This window comes from Eptatretus burgeri, chromosome 12 (genome assembly GCF_056783735.1).
Source record: "Eptatretus burgeri isolate ZD-2024b chromosome 12, Ebu_testis_v1, whole genome shotgun sequence".
Lineage (NCBI taxonomy): Eukaryota > Metazoa > Chordata > Myxini > Myxiniformes > Myxinidae > Eptatretus > Eptatretus burgeri.
Window position 1 is genome coordinate 42,933,632 of NC_140972.1, and position 20,000 is coordinate 42,953,631.

At 39.4% G+C, this 20,000-nt stretch overlaps 1 protein-coding gene across 2 annotated transcripts in view; it reads right to left on the reverse strand.

The window, feature by feature from the left end:
• The window catches only part of LOC147015502 (A disintegrin and metalloproteinase with thrombospondin motifs 17-like), a 359,529-nt gene that overhangs the window by 149,285 nt on the left and 190,244 nt on the right, over nucleotides 1-20,000 (reverse strand). For both annotated transcript variants that reach the window (XM_085850288.1, XM_085850287.1), the window contains exons 11-13: nucleotides 18,987-19,127; nucleotides 12,395-12,494; nucleotides 171-419 (exon numbers count right to left, since the gene is read on the reverse strand). In XM_085850288.1, coding sequence (XP_085706414.1) covers nucleotides 171-419; nucleotides 12,395-12,494; nucleotides 18,987-19,127 — 490 coding nt within the window. The remainder of the gene's footprint in view (nucleotides 1-170; nucleotides 420-12,394; nucleotides 12,495-18,986; nucleotides 19,128-20,000) is intronic.

The window sequence follows — 20,000 nt, forward strand, 5'->3', positions numbered from 1 at the left end:
GTAATCTTTGTTTTAGTTATATTTTTTTACATGCAAGATCTGCAATGAGCCTTGTTTCTGAAAATAAACAAACAGAAGAACTTCATCATCGTGGTAGTTTCAATAAGCCTATATCACAAGCCAATCTTCAAAAATATGTATGTTTCTTTGGAAGCCATTGCCGAGCACACCTGGTAATTTTTCCCCAGCTCATTCTCAGGGGCAGGATGTGGCATTTGAGGTGATTCAGGCTGAGATCCAGCTCCACCTTCATTTGGTAGAGCTTGAGATCCACAGTCACGAGGTTGAGGCAAGTTTGGACCATGCTTTGGAGTCTGGGGTAGCTGGCCGCTTCTCGATGGTGTTCGCCACCAAGGATGCAGCCAGTTGCTATGTGGTCTTTGTGGCCAAGTGGTTTCGTTTTCACAACCTGTACAGTCCTGAAGGGGGACAATAAACACATATGTGTGCTCATGGAGAAAAGGTTGCAGGTACAGGATGAAATGGCATTGGGTTTTGTGGATCTGGAGAAGGCCAATGGCACTGTCCCAAGAAAGATTGTGATGGCGACATTGAGATGGATGGGAGTGCCGAAAGCAGAAGTTCAGTTGCTGGAAGAGATGTATAAGGGAACAAAGGGAAGAGTTTTGGTTGGTCCTGGGATGTCGAAGGAATTCAGCATGAACATCGGTGATGTTTGTGGCAAGGAAGCACTCTCAGCCCACTCATGCTTATCATGATGATGAAACTGGTAAGCAGGAGGTTAAATATGAAAGATATTCTGCATTGGATGTTGTCTATGGATGATCTGGCTGTTGTGGCAGAGAGTAAGTGGGAGATGCAGGAAGTATTGGGGGAGTGGAAGGAGGCATTTTGGAAGCATTGGCTGAATTTGAGAATGGAGAAGACTGAGGTGATGTGGGTCGGGCAGCGGAGAAAAGAAATGAATATCAGGTTCGAGGGGAAGGAGATCAGAGGGAAATACGTTTGAGTATATGAGTGGGGAACAATGACCAGGGAAGGTGCAGAAGAAGATTCAGGTGGGTGTGAATGCATGGAGGAGGGTAGAGGGATTAATGGCAGACAGAAAAGTATTAAGGAAATTGAAAGGAAATGTTTTGGTGTCTTGTGTGATGCTGGCCTACCTTTATGGTCTCAAAACGGTGGGACTGACAGAGACAACAACAGAGGTTGCAGGTCTGTGAGAACTGGGTTAGGAGGATTGTGGGAGTGGTGAGGGTGGATAGAAGGAGGATGGATGAACTGAGGGTGGATAGGAAGATAGGTGAACTGAAGGAGGAGATTGGTGGGCAGATGAGCTTGATGGGGAGATTGGTGAAAAGCCAGCTGAAGTGAGTGGGACACATGGTGAGGATGGAGGAAGAGAGAATGGCAAAGAGAGCAGATAGGTTGAGGCATGATGAAAAGAGGTAGACTGTAGCTGACATGGGAAGATTGTGTGAGAAGGGATATCAATAATGTGGGTGTGGTTAGAGAATGGAGAGTGTTGGCTGAGGGCAGAGAGAAGTGGAGGAGTATCATGGACAAGGCAGGGCAGAAGCTGGATACCATTGGATCTCACCCATTATAAAGGGAAGAGAAGGAGAAGAAGATGGTCAAAATTTATTATTTTCTTCACATTGTTCATTCGCACTCAATAAATTATAAATTAATGCTTCATTCGCATTTGTTGTTCATTCATTCATGATGGTTGTTTCAACTTGTCTCATGGATTATGTGTGAGTCGAAATAACAAGTCATTACTTTTTGAAAGCAGCAAACATTTCATCAAGCACAACATTCCACAAAGTGAACACTGCACAACCTATATCAATAAAAGGCAATGTGTGTGTGTGTGTGTGTGTGTGTGTGTGTGTGTGTGTGTGTGTGTGTGTGTGTGTGTGTGTGTGTGTGTGTGTGTGTGTGTGCGAGCGTGCGTGCGTGCGTGCATGTGTGTCCTCCATAACTCCAAAACCATAAAACCCATAAGCCTGAAACTTTGCATGCATACGAAGAAAACTCCAAGAAAGTGCAAGAGTGAAAATTGGGTGTTTGGATTAATTAAAACACCCCTTTTGAAGATAATTAACGGCATTATTTAACTATATCTTTCATCAGGCGATCCTCTGCTATCTCGCTCTTTGGGTGTTAAGGTGTTTCCTGGGAAAGCCACCATGTTTTTTGGCCTGCTCAACCATGCCCTGACTTGGAACAGGGCGCAACGATTTCTTAGCGATAGTTTTTTTTTCACTTTCCTCACTCATTACTGAATGCATGTTCATCATAGCCATGAATCGTTGTGTACATCACTTTTGCAAGTACTATAAGTTTTCAAATTAGGAACTTGTAGCGATTTCATGCATTATAAGATACGATTTTCCATTATCTACTCTCATGGAGGAATTGAAGTATCTCATCGAAATATTATTTCGGTTTGGAGGATCGGATATCGTCCAGCCTAAATAAGTGTCAAAATCTGTTGTGAAATCTGATAATAAAAATGAATAACGAGTCTTAAAATGAAGCCAATATACCTATTTACTTTAAGCAAGCAAGGCGATGTTCCCTTCTCCATGCATACACAAACAAGGACAAATGTGTCCAAGAGCCGTATCCTAAAGGTTTTGTCTTCACCAGAAGAAGAACAAGAAGAAGAAGAAAAAGAAGAAGAACAACGCGGAGCTCTCTTAGAGCCAGCGTTCGCAACGCGACGCGGCTAAAAATGTGAAATTTCCAAAGCATTAAACTTATATTTTCTACTGTTTGGAGAATTATATTGAGTGAACAAAAAAAACTTAGGAACATAACAAAATTAACGAGCTTCATTGAGCTGTATGATTTAATGCATTCATTGCTTGACTTCGCACCCTGTCCCCCGAGGGACTGCCTATCCATCGCATCTGCCAGATCTGTGTCTATATTTTGGGAGGTTTCGTGAGGTGCTCCACAGGGAATCAAAGCAAATCTGGAAAAAAGAGACATTTTAAAATAAAGTTATAACGTTTGCATGGACCTCGAACCGATGTACCATGTGACACGCACAGACGAGCAGACATTACGGCAAATTTTCTGCAATGTTTATTTCACGGAACCAGCTTCATTGAGTTGTATGATTTAATGCATTCACTGCAAGACCTCATGACCTGTCCCCCAGAGGGACTGCCTATCCATAGCGTCTGCCGGGTCTATGTCTATATTTTCGGATGTTTTGTGATGCGCCTTACAGGGAATTAAAGCAAATCTGGCAAAAAACGGACATTTTAAAAGAAAGTATTTATGTTTGCGTGGACTCCGAACTAATGTACCATGTGACATGTGCACAGACGAGCAGGCAAAATGGCACATTTTCTGCAATGTTTATTTCACGGGTGATTGAACTTTGCGATGTTTCCAGAGTTGTTCTGCATTAAGCTGCAACTCTTGTGGATGAAGTCATTTTATTTCATTAATGCACATAGCTGTGTGTGTGTTGGTTGGTCGTTATCCACATATGTGAGTTAGAGAAGGTGCAACGGATCCCTCCCAGGTCTCGAATAATCCGCCGTTCGTGCAAAAATAATCCGTGCAAAGGTAGCTGCATGTACGAGCATGCATGCATGCAGGCAGACCTGTACCAGGAAGATAGAGTGGGTTTTAAATGCTCCCACCCCAGGTCTCAAAGTGTGTGTGTGTGTGTGTGTGTGTGTGTGTGTGTGTGTGTGTGTGTGTGTGTGTGTGTGTGTGTGTGTGTGTGTGTGTGTGTGTGTGTGTGTGGTTGATTGGTAGCTACATATGTGGGTTTCAGAATGTGGGATAGAGTCATCCCAGGGCAGGCTCAAATTATCCACATTCATTTCGGTAAGGGGTCACGATTCACGGACCAAGCTATGAAGTTTTCTGTTCTCAAAGTTTTGTGCCGAGGGCTCCCTTCAGGATTGTCGCTGAGCCCCTGAAGGCTTCCAACTGTAGTTCATTTGTAGTAGTATTCCCAGGGATGGTTTTTAAAATTTCAATTCATTAATAAAAATAGATACAAGTTTGGTCAACATATGGTGTAAGGAATGAATGAATGAATGAATTCCCCCTGCTGTTCCTTCATCTGCCACTACATTCCCTGAAATGTCTGCAATGAACATGTAAAATGGTTTTTGGAAAGAACTCTCCCATAATAACCTCTAAAGTACTCCACCAAGGGGCGCATCTCCGAGTATCTCCGAGCATCTCCTGACAATGCTCAGCATGACTATACAACTCCAAAGTGAAGGTTACATTTAAAACTTTTGTCAGATTTTACTAATACAACGGAACACACGTTAACATAAGTACTTAATTTACATTATCACCTGACATTGTATTGAATGTCAATTTGTAATTGTATTTTCATAAACAGCTGTGATAAATAAAAACCAGCAATTTACACTGCTGTCTACTGTCTCCCCGTGGCGTATAAATACCAGTTTAGAAGGGACGGCAGAGTTGACACCGCGGGATCCAATGCAAGGGGTGGGACCTGAACTTTGAATATTGATCGGTGTATTTTTTTATTGTGTTTAGTCGAGGGACAGTGCAGAGTGATAGTGCGGGTACTTTTGGCGTGGATTGCCATGGCTTGCAAACAAACATCCAAGCAGCTTGTAGAGTGCTCGCCAAGTGGCTAAGGCATTCAAGCGAGCACTGCAATGAAATGATTGATAAGGAACGGCTGGCTTGGCAAGTGATAGCAAGCTGATTGGTCCTGGAACACACCCGCAAAAAAACAAAATATCGCTGGTTTCTTAAAATTTTCAGATTTCACTCCATATTTTGACAGTGATTTATTCCACTTGATCTGATCCTCATATCTGAAATGAAATTTCAATTATGTACTTTAATTAGTCCGAGGCCATTTCAGTTGGCCAAAAAATGGCAAATTAAGACCCCTGTGAGGGAGAGTGGGCTGAGGAAGGGGCTGACCAAAGGTGACATCTTGATAAAGGATATAATTAAATAAGGCTGTTAATCATCTTCAAAAGGGCTGTTTTAATTAACCCAAATGCCCAATTTCCATTCATGCACTTCCTTAGAGTTCTCTTAGCATGCCTGTAAAGTTTCAGGCCGTTAGGTTTCATGGTTTTGTAGTTATGGAGGACACACTGACACACACACTGACATTTATTAGTATAGATATGTAAAGACAGATTTGATTTCTCCTATAATAAGTGTTGTTATATCCTGAAGAGTTCGTGGAAATCCCATGAAAGTGCTTTTGGTTTCATATTACAATGATTTCTTGTGCTATCAGGTCTCAATTCATCAATTTCCGACTGGACTGGTACTTTTTAACCCCACTGTGCAGTATATTGACAAGTTCGGTCACCTGATCAAGATCGGGTTATTTCGACTTGAGTAAACTATCAAGAAGATTGATGTTAAAGCTGAAGCACAAAAGTTAACCGGGGAGTGCATCACGGCAATGTTGGGCCAAATTGCCTCATGTCCTTATTGGAGGGCATGTCATGCCTCAGTCATGTTGTAGGGCAGTCTCATGTTGTCGGTTTTTTTATTTTATTACCTCCACCACCCAAGCTGAAGAGGATATCTTTTCACCCCTTTCTGTCTGTTTGTAACTTAGCAAAAAAAAAAAAATTGACAAGTATATTGCTCGGCTTAGTTTGCTTGTGTTTGTGTGTTTGTTTGTTTGTCTGTCCGCTCGCCTCCAGCCCAAACCGCTCAACTGATCGTTCTGAAATTTCCAAAGGTTAATACCACCGACCTTCAGACGGTCCTGCATTGAAGTTTCGTAAAATTTGGTCGACCAAAAAAAGTCTAGAGGCTAAAAGGCCAATTTGAGCCAAGTTTTCTAAAATCCTCAAATTTCATCCGATTGACTTGAAAGTTGAAGAGTATTTTGCATATCAGGTCATTGAATTCAACCACCTATTACTTTTGAGATTATGATAGGTCAAAAGGTCAATATAGACCAAAAAGTCAACTCAAAATTGGCCAACTTTTTAAATTGTTTCTAAAATTGTCAATTTTCATCGGATTGACTTGAAATTTGAAGAGCATTTGCATATCAGGTCACTGAACTCAACCACCTTTTAATTTTGAGATCACCATAGTCCAATTCAGGCCAAATTGGGCCAAATATTCTAAAATCCTCAATTTTCATCAGATTGACTTGAAATTTGAAGAGCATTTGCATATCAGGTCGCTGAACTCAACCACCTTTTAATTTTGAGATCACCATAGTCCAATTCGGGCCAAATTGGGCCAAATATTCTAAAATCCTCAATTTTCATCCGATTGACTTGAAATTTGAATAACATTTGCAGAACAGGTCAGTGAACTCAAACACCTATTACTTTTGAGGTCAACTTATACTAAGAGGTCAACATAGGCCAAATATCTAAAATTCTCAATTTTAATCCAATTAACTTGAAATTTGAAGAGCATTTGCACATCTGGTCACTGAATTCAATCACTTACTAATTTTGTGGTAAGCATAGGCCAGAAGGTCGACGTAGGTAAATCAGACAATTTGGGCCAAATTTTCTAAAACCTCAATTTTCATCCGATTGACTTGAAATTTGAACAGGATTTGCATATCAGCTCACTGAATTCAACCACCTATTAATTTTGAGGTAAACAAAAGCAAAAAGGTCAAGATAGGTCAAAAGGCCAATTTGGGCCAAATTTTCTAAAATCCTCAATTTTCATCCGATTGATATGAAATTTGAAGAACATTTTTATGTCAGGTTGCTGAATTCAACTGCCATTTAATTTTAAAGTCAAAAGGTCAACACGCCTAATTTCTAAAATTGATAGATTGGACCAAAAATTAAATATATCACAATATCTCAAAAAGTTGTGGACGAGTTATGACAAAACAAAGTGGATGAGTTGGATAGGTGACAAGAACAAACGGATTTGATTTTGGTTCGATCCAGCCCATCAATGGGATACAAAACGTGAACTATTACACCTGGCAGAGGTATGTGCTCTCCCAAGTGCCATTCTACTTTGTGCTGTTTTGCCAAGTTGCCACTCTATTAGTGATTTTTCATTTGTCTGTTTGTTTGTGTGCAGGATATCTTAAAAAGTTGTGAACGTATCTGGATGACACTTGGTGGACAGGTTGGGTGTGTGACAAGTACGAACTGATTCGATTTTGGTGAAGATCCATTTTGGTACGCACTCTACCCAGTGCCCTTCTAGTTTTGAGATGTACACACACGTACATACACTGCACACATACAGAGAATTTCCTTGCTGTGGGGTGTAAGGGGGTGGGGTGGGAGTGGGGGGATTGCGCCACGTCGTAACCCTTGGTATACCCAGAAATTATGCAAAATTTTGTGGAGCCTAGGGTGTGGAATTGTGTTGAAATCAGAGAAAAGGTTGGATGATCTCAAATAAATGTTGAACAAGGCATGCTAGCCACCTTGGAAAGCTAAGAAAAGCTGACATTTTGGGTACTAACCCTTCGTCGAAGCATAAGAGGGATTCAATGAAATGTTAACAACTGAAACAACAGCTTTTCTATGCTTCCCATCACAGGTAGCATATCTCAATCAATGTCCTTTTGATTTCTTTAATAATTTAACAATGCAAAGTCTTAATGGGGATTATAGATTTTACTAGATCTGAGAATGAATGAACCATCTCTATAAAGTAGATGCAGTACAGACTCAAGTGCACGTGCACACACCAGCACGCACACACACACACACACACACACACACACACACACACACACACACACACACACACACACACACACACACACACACACACACACACACACACCCTAACATGACAATGAGGCCTTGAGGCAGAACAGAAGGTATGTAAGAGAGGATGCTTTGGAACAATAGACCACTTACGACTAAATAAGGCCATACTCGAAAATTGTAAAATGAAAAGAATTAAATTGTTCACAGCCTGGATAGAATAGAATACGGTATAAAAATGCATGCAGGTATGCAAGATGGGGCATTGAATTCTGAACATTTTGGCATTAGTTGCATGCAAATTGGATACAAATTGACCGCGCTATGGTAAAAAGACGATTTTGACCTTTTCATGACCTTGACCTTGACCTTTGACCCGATCGCTCCCAAAATCTAATCAAATGGTCCTGAGATAATAATCAATCATCCCACCAAATTTGCTACGATTCAGTTCAATATTTTTGGAGTTATGCAAATAACAAACAAACAAACACACATATTCACAAACAAACAAATAAATAAATAAATACACAGCGATCAAAACATAACCTTCGCAACAAAGTTTGCGAAGGTAATGAAGTCAAAAGATCTTGGAAGCTGAAGAACACTGACATTGTACCAGTGATAATTGGAGCAATGGGAATGATAAAGAAAAACCTGATGGAGATCTTTAAAAAACATCCATGGAATATTACTACAAATGGACTACTGTTGGAAGCTGTAATGTTTAATGTAATCCCAATCATAAGCATTTTCTTGTGGACTGTATTTTGGGCACGGTGACGATCCTGAAGAGAGCCTTTGTAACAAAACTTTGAGAACAACTAAACTTCACAAATTGGTCCATGAATCATGATCCCTTAATGAAATGGAGGTTTGCTTTTCTTCAGAAAAATTTTCTTCTTATATTATAGGATTGATGCAACCTTGATATTATTTCCAAATGCAGAAATGATGATACAGTACAACAGCTAATCTTAATATAATGCCCTCCACTCGTCACATCCATAGAGGTACAAGATTGCTGTATTTTGGGAAATACGATAATTTGTAAAATCGTGGCTTTTTGAGTTGCAGGAATTGCAGAAATACTTATCTTTAACGAAGTAAATCTACCTGTAAAATGGAGAAACATTGTTACAGTGTGGTATTGTTGGCTTGTACGTAAAGAGGCAGCAATGTGTTGGCTGATATGATGTAATGCATTGAACATATCAACACGTGATAATCATTTTACTGACTTTCTTTTTATGGTCTGGCTTTTTATTAGCTAAACAAATAACAACTGACCACGATGGCCAAACACAGTGAACCAGTCTGTCTTTGTCTGACATTGATCATTGTATAATGCAATACTGTACATGACAGCAGAGACAGTTAAGACTTCCATCATTTGCGAATCATATAAAATCCCTGTGCAGCCGAACTTGAAAGTATCATAAGTGTAGCAATGTGCTCTAATCAAAGCCAAACACACAACAAATATGTAGCATGTTATTCTGTAAAATGTTGCAGATTTAATTTTTATCACACTTGATAATTTTGGGTTGATGCCATCAAACTCAAGTCAAACAAATATTCTCCATTACTTGAGATTTCCAGAAAATGTTATACGTCAATCTGTGCTAATGCTACGTACTACATTTTTCATACTGAAGTAATTATACACCTACAAGGTCTTCATCCACTGCTTGAGGAGTACTGCTTTCCCATCTGGGCTGGCAACCCTGCCTCACAACTTGCTCAGCTTGATGTCATGGAAACCAAGGCACTCAAGATCATTGGAATCTCCCGCGATGAAGCTACAAGTCTCTGGGCCTATCACTTCCACATTGCAGACAGGTCGATGGTCTCTCTCTGTCTTCTACCACCTCCTTTCTGTACCCAAATCCAGCATCACTGATCACTCCTACTCATTTGTTCCTCTTTTTCTGTGGAACCAACTTTGCAGTCTCTTCAATCTTAATCTTTTCTCCATGGCTTCAAGACAGCTCTTCACCACCATCTCTGATCATCCCCCATCTAAAACCATAATATTTTCCACCCTTTTAATCCTCCCTCCAAGCCCAACCATTTCCAAGTTTCCAGTTTTTCCTTCCTGAGAATTTGGGCTGTATCCATCTTATTCAACCTCTGTGTCCTCTCCTGGCCCTCTTTCTTCCCCACATCCAATATTTATCCAAGTATCCCTCTTTTTTGTCCTTCATCCCTGCCGTTGGTGCATTTCCCTCTTCTCTTTCTCCTGTTCATTGGCCCCACCACTGAAGGTTGACGGAAGTTATGTTTTCACCCCCATCTGTCTGTCTGTTTGATTGTTTGTCTCTGAGCAGGATATCTTAAAAAATTATGAATGGATTCGTATTAAATTTGGTGGACAGGTTGGGTGTGTGACAAGGACGAATTGATTAGATTTTGGTGAAGATCCAGATGCAATTTTTTTTTTTTAAGTCCATGTTCAACATTGAGAGATGGGGCTGAAAACGATATATAATAGCATAATATGTCAAAAAGTTGTGGACGGATTATGACAAAACTTGGTGGATGAGTTGGGTTGGTGAAAAGTACAAGCTGATTCGATTTTGGTTAAGGTCCGGATCCAGATTCGTCCCATCAATGGGATACAAAAAGTAAACTGTTCAGCCTGGTTACATCCTAGTTTTGTTGTGTTACATCCTGATCCGTTATATGTTAAAGCTCCTCCATGAGCCTCGACATTATATTAAAATAAATACAGTTAAAAATTAATGGATATTTAATAATTTCTTACATCTAGCTAGTGGCTGCCATTTGCAAAACCTGCTTCACTTGAATTCATACAATCAGACAAGTGCCTGTTGAGGTCTTGAAAAGTTTATTTGTCGATTTGGATTGATGCGGACTGAGAGTACTGTATTGTGAAAATGTAGAGTTTTTCCCTTCAACTGTGTCACCTGGGTTTTATTCTGACGTAATATTTATTCCAAATATGAGCTATTGCCCTATTGGTTTGCAGGCTTTGTTGAAGCATGTCTTTCAAGCTCACTGCCAAATGTGTGTTATATTATGTGCGACAACATGCGCACACATTATGGTATTCTCGGGTATCACTGTAAATCATTTGTTCATCTTTCACAGATGTAGTATCAATGGACTTGTCTTTCATTTTACTTTGAATTTGCTGAACTCAATGCTTATGTCATATTTATGTATAGACGTATGGTTAGTGTTGAACATGTACAGCATTGTCAGTTGAAAGCTCGATGTTTTTGCCAGTAATCATTAGTTGTGTTATTTGTAGATAAGCATTAGTAAATTCCTTTAAATGAACAATTAAAATGGATGGTTACATGTTTTAAGTGATTGTAGGACGCATCGATGAATTGTATTATAAACTGCTTCATGTAAGGAGCTAATTTTGACTGTGGAAGGCAGTATTGTACTGTAAACTGCCTGGTGAGATTCATGAAAATGTTGGAACATTCTCAGACTAAACTTCAAGTCTCGACAAGAATCATATTTGCAAGAAGGCGTGAGATATTTGTGTTTCTTTATAAACCCACGACAGGGAGGTGTAGAGAGAGGTGTGAAATGCAACGAGAAGTGTGTTTTGATCATCCCGATGCTAGATTTAACTCTGATGAGTGAACAAGGTGCTAATGTCTCGAGCAGTTGTTAACATGTGGAGCTGATTATAATCAGGTTGATTAAAGCTCATTATGATTGTGTATCGGGAAAGAATTCCTTTGAGCTCTCCAATCATCCTGGATGGGCAAGCATATGAGAGAGAACACGGCGACAAGACTCATCGCTCAGCAGCCCTGGAAAACGAGGTGAACATGTGTGCATTGTGCCGGCAGGACAGGGACACTGGGTGGAAACAACTCAACGTGAGAATCGGAGTTGGACATTGTATGTATTGGTGAACTTCCTCAGTTGACGTTATATCTGTTTATTTGAAATAAAAGTTTCAAAAACGTTACGCTGTTGATGTGATCACTGTAACGTCACTCAGAAGTCACAGACCCCGACTGACAAAGATCCATTTGATTGGTAGCCGCCAACCTGTACAACCATTCATGTTCATGAAGCACAAATCTTTGGTTGCAGTGTTCGAGAACGAGCTGGGTTCGGCACCACAAACAATATACGTACACAAAAGGGAAGAAAATCACTAAGGTGTATTCCCGGCAAGCATACAGCATTACATAAGTCATTGACCCCTCCTTGAAGTGGACAGGATGTGAATGCACACATGATAAAGCAGTCAAATTGTTAATCTCCAAAGGTGCTTTGAGAAATAAAGTTGTGTGTCAGTCGTGCCCTTCTCGAATGTCAAATTTCTTTCCTGAGTTCACGAACAGAGGAGATGCTAACTGGCATCAATGACTGCAGAAACTTTTAATTGGTGTTAAATGCCAATGTGACCCCTCGGTGATAAAACAGATCAAGGGACAGACAAAACAAGTTGATAGTTTGTTGTTAAGACTATTAAATGGGAACAAATCTGTTGCCTTCATGTTTTTGTACAACTTTTACCACTGAAATTTGTAAAACAGATAACATGACCTAAATCTCATTCACACACCGCAATAAACTTTACAGAAAGCAGACCAGACAAAATCACAGAGAAAGTGTCATCAAGGTAGATACTGAAAAAAGGTTTTCCAAACGATAACAATTCTTCAATAATAAACATTAAGTTGTGTTCAGATAAGCTCGAGGCATCAGTTTCCTCATGTCCTCACCTCAGCCTGCTGGATGTTGTTGGCATGTTGAGGGTAGTGTGTCACCTCTACCTCTGGTGGTGAAGCATCACCACTCACCATGCAAGCACTTCCCACTGCTCTGCAATTTGCAACAAACCATCCACACACTTGGTTGGCTGTGCAGCTCTGCTATTTCAACAGGCACTGCAACAAAGCCTGTAACTCTCATAGAATTCCTTACATTTACAGTACCCACATACTTCATGCAAACAGCACAAACTTCGAAAATAATGGCTCAATGCAAATAAAGTAAAAGACACAAACAACTTTTATTGGAAAGTAAATGGTCTATTCTGAAATGATCTATAATTTCATGATTTGTAAGTTTTGCAACAAATATTTACAGGTCTTGAGGATTGTACCTTATATATAATGTCCACTGTCCCTGACATACATGTTTGTTGAAATAATGACAATAACACGTAAGAGCAATCAGAGATTGATGCACTCAAGTTCTTAATGCATGTACTCATATTATTAATAGTGCATCCTTTATCAAGAAACTCACATTCTAAAAATACGTACTTTATAGGCATGCTCACATTGTAATAGTTTGTACTTTATAGGCATGCTCGCATTGCAATACTATGTACTTTATAAGCGTGCTCGCATTGCAATAGTATGTATTTTATAGACATGTTCACAATTTAATAGTCTATACTTTATCGATGTACTCACATTATAATTGTACATACTTTATAGGTGAGATGCTCGTTTGAAAAATGATAGCGTGTACTACTGGATACCACTACGTGATGGTTGTGGCCCATGTTAGTACATTGGATGCAGACAGATAGACAGACAGACAAACATACAAGAAAAAGATGTCATGCAGAGCACGACACTTGCAAAGTCCATGAAACAAATTTGACTTAAAAAATAATTGATGTTTGAATTAAATGCCCAAATATGCAACTCCTCTTCAAATTTCAAGTCAATTGGATGAGAATTGACAATTTTAGAAATTCGGCCGTTGTTGACCTCAAAGATCCTTGTTACAAAGACTAAAGGAACCTTGTTATGCTAAGTTGCCCCAGTAGTAGATGTTACATGACTTAATGGTGGGAGTAAGATACCAGCATTTGAGATGGCCCAATATCCAAATCTGTTCATAATTGGTTAGGCTACTAGTATGCCAAATTTGGTGACAAATGTGCCAAATTTGAAACAGTTTGCTGGTTGAATTCAGTGACCTGATATGCAAATCCTCTCAAATTCCAAGTCAATGGGATGAAAACTGAGGATTTTAGCAAACTCACCTTAGTTGTTGATCTTTGGCCTATAATGACCTTTTGGTTTCTGTTGACCTCAAAAATAATTGGCTAGTTTAATTCAGTCAGTGATCTGAAATATAAATCCTCTTCAAATTTCAAGTCAATCGGATGAAAATTGAGGATTTCAGAAATCTCACCGAAGTTGTTGACCTTTTGGCCTCCAAAACAATAGGCTTCTTCCTTATGAGAAACTCAACCATGTGATGAAGTTTCATGAAGATCAGTCTAAAATTGTGACCTGTAGGCGATTGACAGCAAACTAAAAAATAGACAACAAAATCGACTGACCAATATACTTTAAAAATCTTCGATTTTGCAAGTAACAAGCGGTTGTAAAAATCAGTCGATGTGACCTTGCCCTATGGACCTCAAAAGTAATGGGCTTCTAACTTTTGATTGGTGAACCAATTCAGTGACCCAATATGCAAACCCTGTTCAAATTTCAAGTCAATTGGATGAAAATTGACGATTTCATGCTATCTTAACCTCTGACCTCAAAACAATAGGCTTCTAGATTTTGACTATTCATACCATGTGGTTAAGTTCCATAAAGATTGGTGGAGAATTGCAATATGTCAGAAATTTGACATACGAGGCAGACAGACAGACAGACAAACAGAATAACAGACCTTGACCAACCAATATACTTGTGAATCTTCGATTTCACAAATAATAAATGGACCCAAACACCCTCTGGTGAGGGTAATTATAGTATCATGTCGTTAATGTTATAATATAGAACTCACCCAAATATTCTGAGACAGAAGTCTGCAGTCTCTCCATAAAACTTGCAGCCATTCTGCATCTATTGGACATGCCAGAACTAAGCATCAGGCCCATGTGAGGTCCAAACTCACAATTGTCTCATCATCTACAAAAACCTGGTGGTATTGGTAAAGTTCAGGGATCCTTCATGGCCAGCCACCATTTTATCTGCTCTGAGAAACCGTCTTTGAAAGCTGAAGATACCTCTTCTGAAATTTCTTGTTTAACAGTGTTGATATAATGTATTTGTCCTTCTCGTTGAGTGCCTTGACATGTTTTTGTCCTTGGTCTGTGAACATATTCACGGCTGAATGTTCTTGATTGGTGAACCAATCTTTTTCCTTTTCCGCATTTTCTGTCAATTGACTCTTTTCTTGCTGTTATTCCACTTTTCCATGAGCATTGATTGCTATATCGTAGCATATACCTGCTGTACACCTCTGGTAACATACTTGTGGAGTAACTTTCTGAAATCTATATGTCCATTTTCTTCCTGATATCATTGTTCATTGTTCCTTTCACATTCCTTTCTACTTTTTCACATTTCTCCTTATTCATTCTAATTCTTGCTTTTTCTTTTCTTTTGTCTGTTTTACTCTTTATTCTCTCTTTCTTTATCGATATGTCTGTTAGGAGAAGTGAATTATTGCAGAAACTTTTCTGAAAGGCTCACTTGGTTGCACCTGGATGGGCTTGAGAGTAGTAGAGTAGCAGCTGAAACCCAAATCCTGTCCAGGTTCCTCCTGATGACTCCATCTTTGCTCTTTACTTATTCGGGTTCCTTCTGATGATGCCAATGCAGTATTTAATCTTCCATTTGAAAATAAAAAATGATGAAGATTTGCAATTCACATTCGCATCTGAAGTACATTTTATTAACATTGTTGCTGTTATATTTTTTTCAGAACTGACCAAAGTAATTATTTAAAATAATTTGCAAATAGCACTGGGACAATAACCCAACTAAATATAATTCCCTAAAAGCTCTTCCAAGGTCCTGTCGTACAAAATCCATATTTCGTGCATTGCTCCAGCACATGCTCCCAGACCTGACCAGACCTATTTACAAGTTCACAATTTGGCAATCGATCAAGAATGAATTTCCTTATGTTTGTGGTGAAGTTTAACTATTTAGAGTGAAAACTGTGAAGGCAATAATTGCATATAAAACCTGGAAACATATACAATGCTTTAATAGTTTCGATGACATTTTATTTGAGCAATTGGAATCAATTGATTAAAGCATTCTTACAAACAAAACCAACTCAAACTAAATTGTTTAACAAACTTTTGCCTTTTGAGGTCCTATTCCATTTTGAGTTGTATTTTCTGCCTTCTGGGATTCCATAACAGCAGCATGCCAATGATAAATACGGATGTAAAGTATTACGGCTCTTACAGCAACAAGGACCTGACCATATCCTTAGAGTGGGGCAACTCAGCTGAATATAGCATAACAATTGTGCATTTTGTGAGGAAAGCACCAAATTTGGCACACTAGTTGCCTATCATATTATGAACAGATTTGGATATTGGGCCATCTCAAAATTTTTGATGGCAGTGGAAAATGGCTGCCACAGCCATCAGCGGCTGAATTTGAGATGGCCCAATATCCAAATCTGTTCATAATATGTTAGGCTACGAGTGTGCCAAATTTGGTGCTTTCCTCACAAAATACACAATTGTTATGCTAAGTTGCCCCACTAGTAGATGTTACATGACTTAATGGTGGGAGTAAGATACCAGCATGTACATTGTTATTTTTATATAACAACAGAGAGGGGTTTTCTCTGAAATAATTTGTTTTGAGGGAAAATATATCCATACGTTATTATTTATTTATATAATAAATTGTATTCTAACACACAAAGTAAGAACTTTGGCAGGGCAAAGAATAAATCAATGCATAAGAGAGAATATGAAGCCTGAATCATGACATCGTGAGGCAAGTGGTCAGGCAGAGAGGAGGCAAACCTGGGATAGAATTAAAACAAATGCACTTTGGGAAGCAAACATGAGGGTTCAATGAAATCTCAGCAGCCAGTGATAAAGCAATAATGAAAGAGTCAAGGAATCGAAAAAATAAAGGACAAACTAAAAGACAAGACTAGATATACCACGTTTCATTCACTTATCAGAAATGCATAGTCCTGCTTTTAAAACACCATGTAGTGCTCTTCAGAAGTTGCCCTGAAAAGGCATTCGTGAGATCCCAAGAATTCCTTTAATTTTCGAAGTGTCTGAATAGCCATCATCAAGTGGCGAAAGTTCTTATTTCCATATGCGGTTTTAAGAATGTGGAACAGAGTCCCCCCAGGTCTCGAAGTAACCACCTTCGTTTTGGTATGGGATCACGATTCATGAACTAAGCTGTGAACTATTCTTGTTCTCAAAGTTTTTGTTCTGAGGGCTCTTTTCAAGATCATCACTGAGCCCCAGACAGCTTCCAACTGGAGTTTGTTTGTAGTAATATTCCCAAGGATGGGTTTTTTTCCATCTCTGTAAGGTTCTTCTTTATCATTACCATCGCTCCAATTATCACTGGCACATTGTGTGTGCTCTTAAGCTTCCAGGATCTTTTGACGTCATTTCTGAGATCCTGCAATTTGGTCATTTTCTTCATCTTTGTATTGTTTTGGCCAAAATCCTTGAGTACACCTCAATTAGCAATGCCATCTTTTCTTTTTTTGTGCATAAGTATGACAGTATATTTGGTCGCAATGCTTTGTTTTCCATGTTCACGCTGGATGGTATCCTTAGATTGTCCGTGAGCATTGCTGCCTTGTTTTCAATGATTGCTTTTTTTGCATACATTGTTGAGGCTCATGGAAAAGCTTTTGGTTCATGTTTCCATTAGTTTTCTGAAACTGGGATATTGAAATTTTTGCAAATGTGTCAGTGGATTACTCCACATAACTTGTTGTGCCTTTGTGTGTTCAGCTGTTCTGACACGAGTTTTTTACATCCCGATAGGAGGTGGCTCATACTTTCTGTTTCTACATTGCAAAACATACACCTGTCCGATTGACTCAGTCCAGCCATTTTATTAAAGCCATTGGTGAAGTGTCCTTGGTCTTGGACATTTATTATGATTTGTTCTCCATCCGAGTTGAGGTGACCTATTCTTAGCCATTCCAATGGGCCTTCTTGAACTATGCCCAATCTGTCCAACTCGTTTTTATCTTTTTTAATCTGTCTGCTCTTTTGTAATTCTAACAATTGTTGGTATATATCTGTTGATATTTCACTTTATGTTTTTATTTTGTCTTTTTTTTCTTGCATTCATTGGAGCTGTATTTGTTGCTATTTCGATTTTGTGTGAGACATCTTCTATTCGCACCTCTGGGTGCTGGGTGTTTTCGATTGATGTCACATGCCAGGCCCTACCTTCAACCCGAGGCATGGCTGTGCGCCACCACACGAGGTGTGATTAATTAATAGATGGGAGAATAAGAAGCACAGGGAGAACATATATAATCGATGAAAATACTGAGGGATTGTGGATAAGATGAGGAACTATACTGGACAATTGAGCTTGACAGTGCTAATTGGGGTAATTATGAGACAACTATTCAAACACTGGTTAGGAACTACCTTTCTAATTAATTAACCCCTAAGTCCCAAGCCATTGTTATCACAGTAGCTTATGAGGAAATGGTTTTTTTTTAAAAACAACAACAGCAATTACACTGTTATGAAATTGATGAAGTCGAGCTTTCTTATCAACAATATTGTACAGTTTGAGTCTTATCTCTTTCACATGGATCCCAGGGCTTGCTCTCATTTTAACGCGCGCGCGTGTGTGTGTGTGTGTGTGTGTGTGTGTGTGTGTGTGTGTGTGTGTGTGTGTGTGTGTGTGTGTGTGTGTGTGTGTGTGTGTGTGTGTGTGTGTGTGTGTGTGTGTGTTTTGCTGAAGAAGGGCTTAATGGGATGGTTGTCACAGCGTTGCCCTGCACCTAAAGCTGAGATCAGTGAGAGAAAGTGAGACAAGACCTGAGGACGTTCGATATTGATGAAGGCAGCTGGTGTCATTTAGCTCAGGAAAGACAACGAAATGCGGAGAAGAGAGTGGAGATGGACAGAGTAACACGCGATACTGCTATTCATGCTGTTGTCAGACAAGCACTGGCAGTGAGTGCTAACGCCAATTTCACATGCGATACATTTCAAGGATTCTTCTTCAGAAGAAAATGTATTCCGAGACATAAATGGCTGACAACTCACCAAAGATTAGATAAAGCCTACCAAACTGCTCAATATGCCACTTTGTGGCAGAAACGCATCATCAGTAGAATGGCCTTTTAAGGTTCGAGCGATGTCAAACATTTGGCAGACCTCTTCCTTTAAGAAGGAACACATAAAGAGAATGTAATAATATGTATACAAACACACATACCTATTTCTTTGTTGGTTTGCTGGTATTTTATTCAGAATTTATCTCAAATAAAATTTGCCTTCACGATAATCTTCTGAAAATGGTAGGATCACGCAATATATGCCACCACATGAATGAACTTTGTTGCCCATCTTACCGGATGAAGTGCTGCAAGTCGAGGCGACTGCAGGCCGACCAGCCGATTTGGGTATTATTCCTGCCACTGATCCATTCACCAGTCATGATGTTAGGCCCCAGTCCGCATGCTGAGTTGTCATTGTCATGACCCATGCCCATGCTGCTTTCACACAGAGATGGTTTTCGTTAACACCAGCACTGATAAGGACTTTTTTTTCTGTCTTGGTTAGTTTACATTCGAGGCGAAGTAAAAAATTAAAAAAAAACATGAAATGATCATTCTACGTAACATCAATGGGGCAAAAATTTGACATTTAAGTGAGATATTGAGGGTTATGATAAGACAATTGTTAAGAGCAGACTCATGGGAGAAATTAAGAGTGTGTGGTTTAGCCTCACTGAAGCTAACCACATGCTACAAATGTCTAACATTTAATGAGGGGTGCATTGTTTTTTTGAAACCCAGCACATCCTCACTGGTGAGAAGATAAGCTTTTCCTTGGCACTCAATGGCATGTTTTGAGCCAGCAGGTGAGCACACACATTCTTGGCATTCATTCCTTTGCTTGTCTCATTTCAGGCATTCAATATCTTTGTATGTTCAAGAGTATGCAATTGCCTGAGGGTATCATATAAGGCCTGTGAGGTTCAAGTGTTGTATGATGCAATTTCCAATTTTCCAGGAAACTTTAAAAACATAACATAATCTTCCTCCTCTTCTCAGGTCGTCCCAAAATCTTCCTCAGGTCGTGGCAAAACGGGTACAGAGACTAATGAAAATGTGGGACAATAAAATGTGGCAATTGAAACCCACAGAGATTCTCAAATATTTATAGGAATGCTCCATATAGTTTACGTAAAAGGAACAATTTTCTGCAAGCAAATAAAATAACTTGAGAAACGAGAACGGCACTGAGTAGATCGCATCCCTCTACCAAGCTGAACAGTATACCATTTGTGACTCACTAATAGGCTGGATCTGCATTTGGACCATAACCAAAGTCGAATCAGTTTGTTCTTGTAACTTACCGAA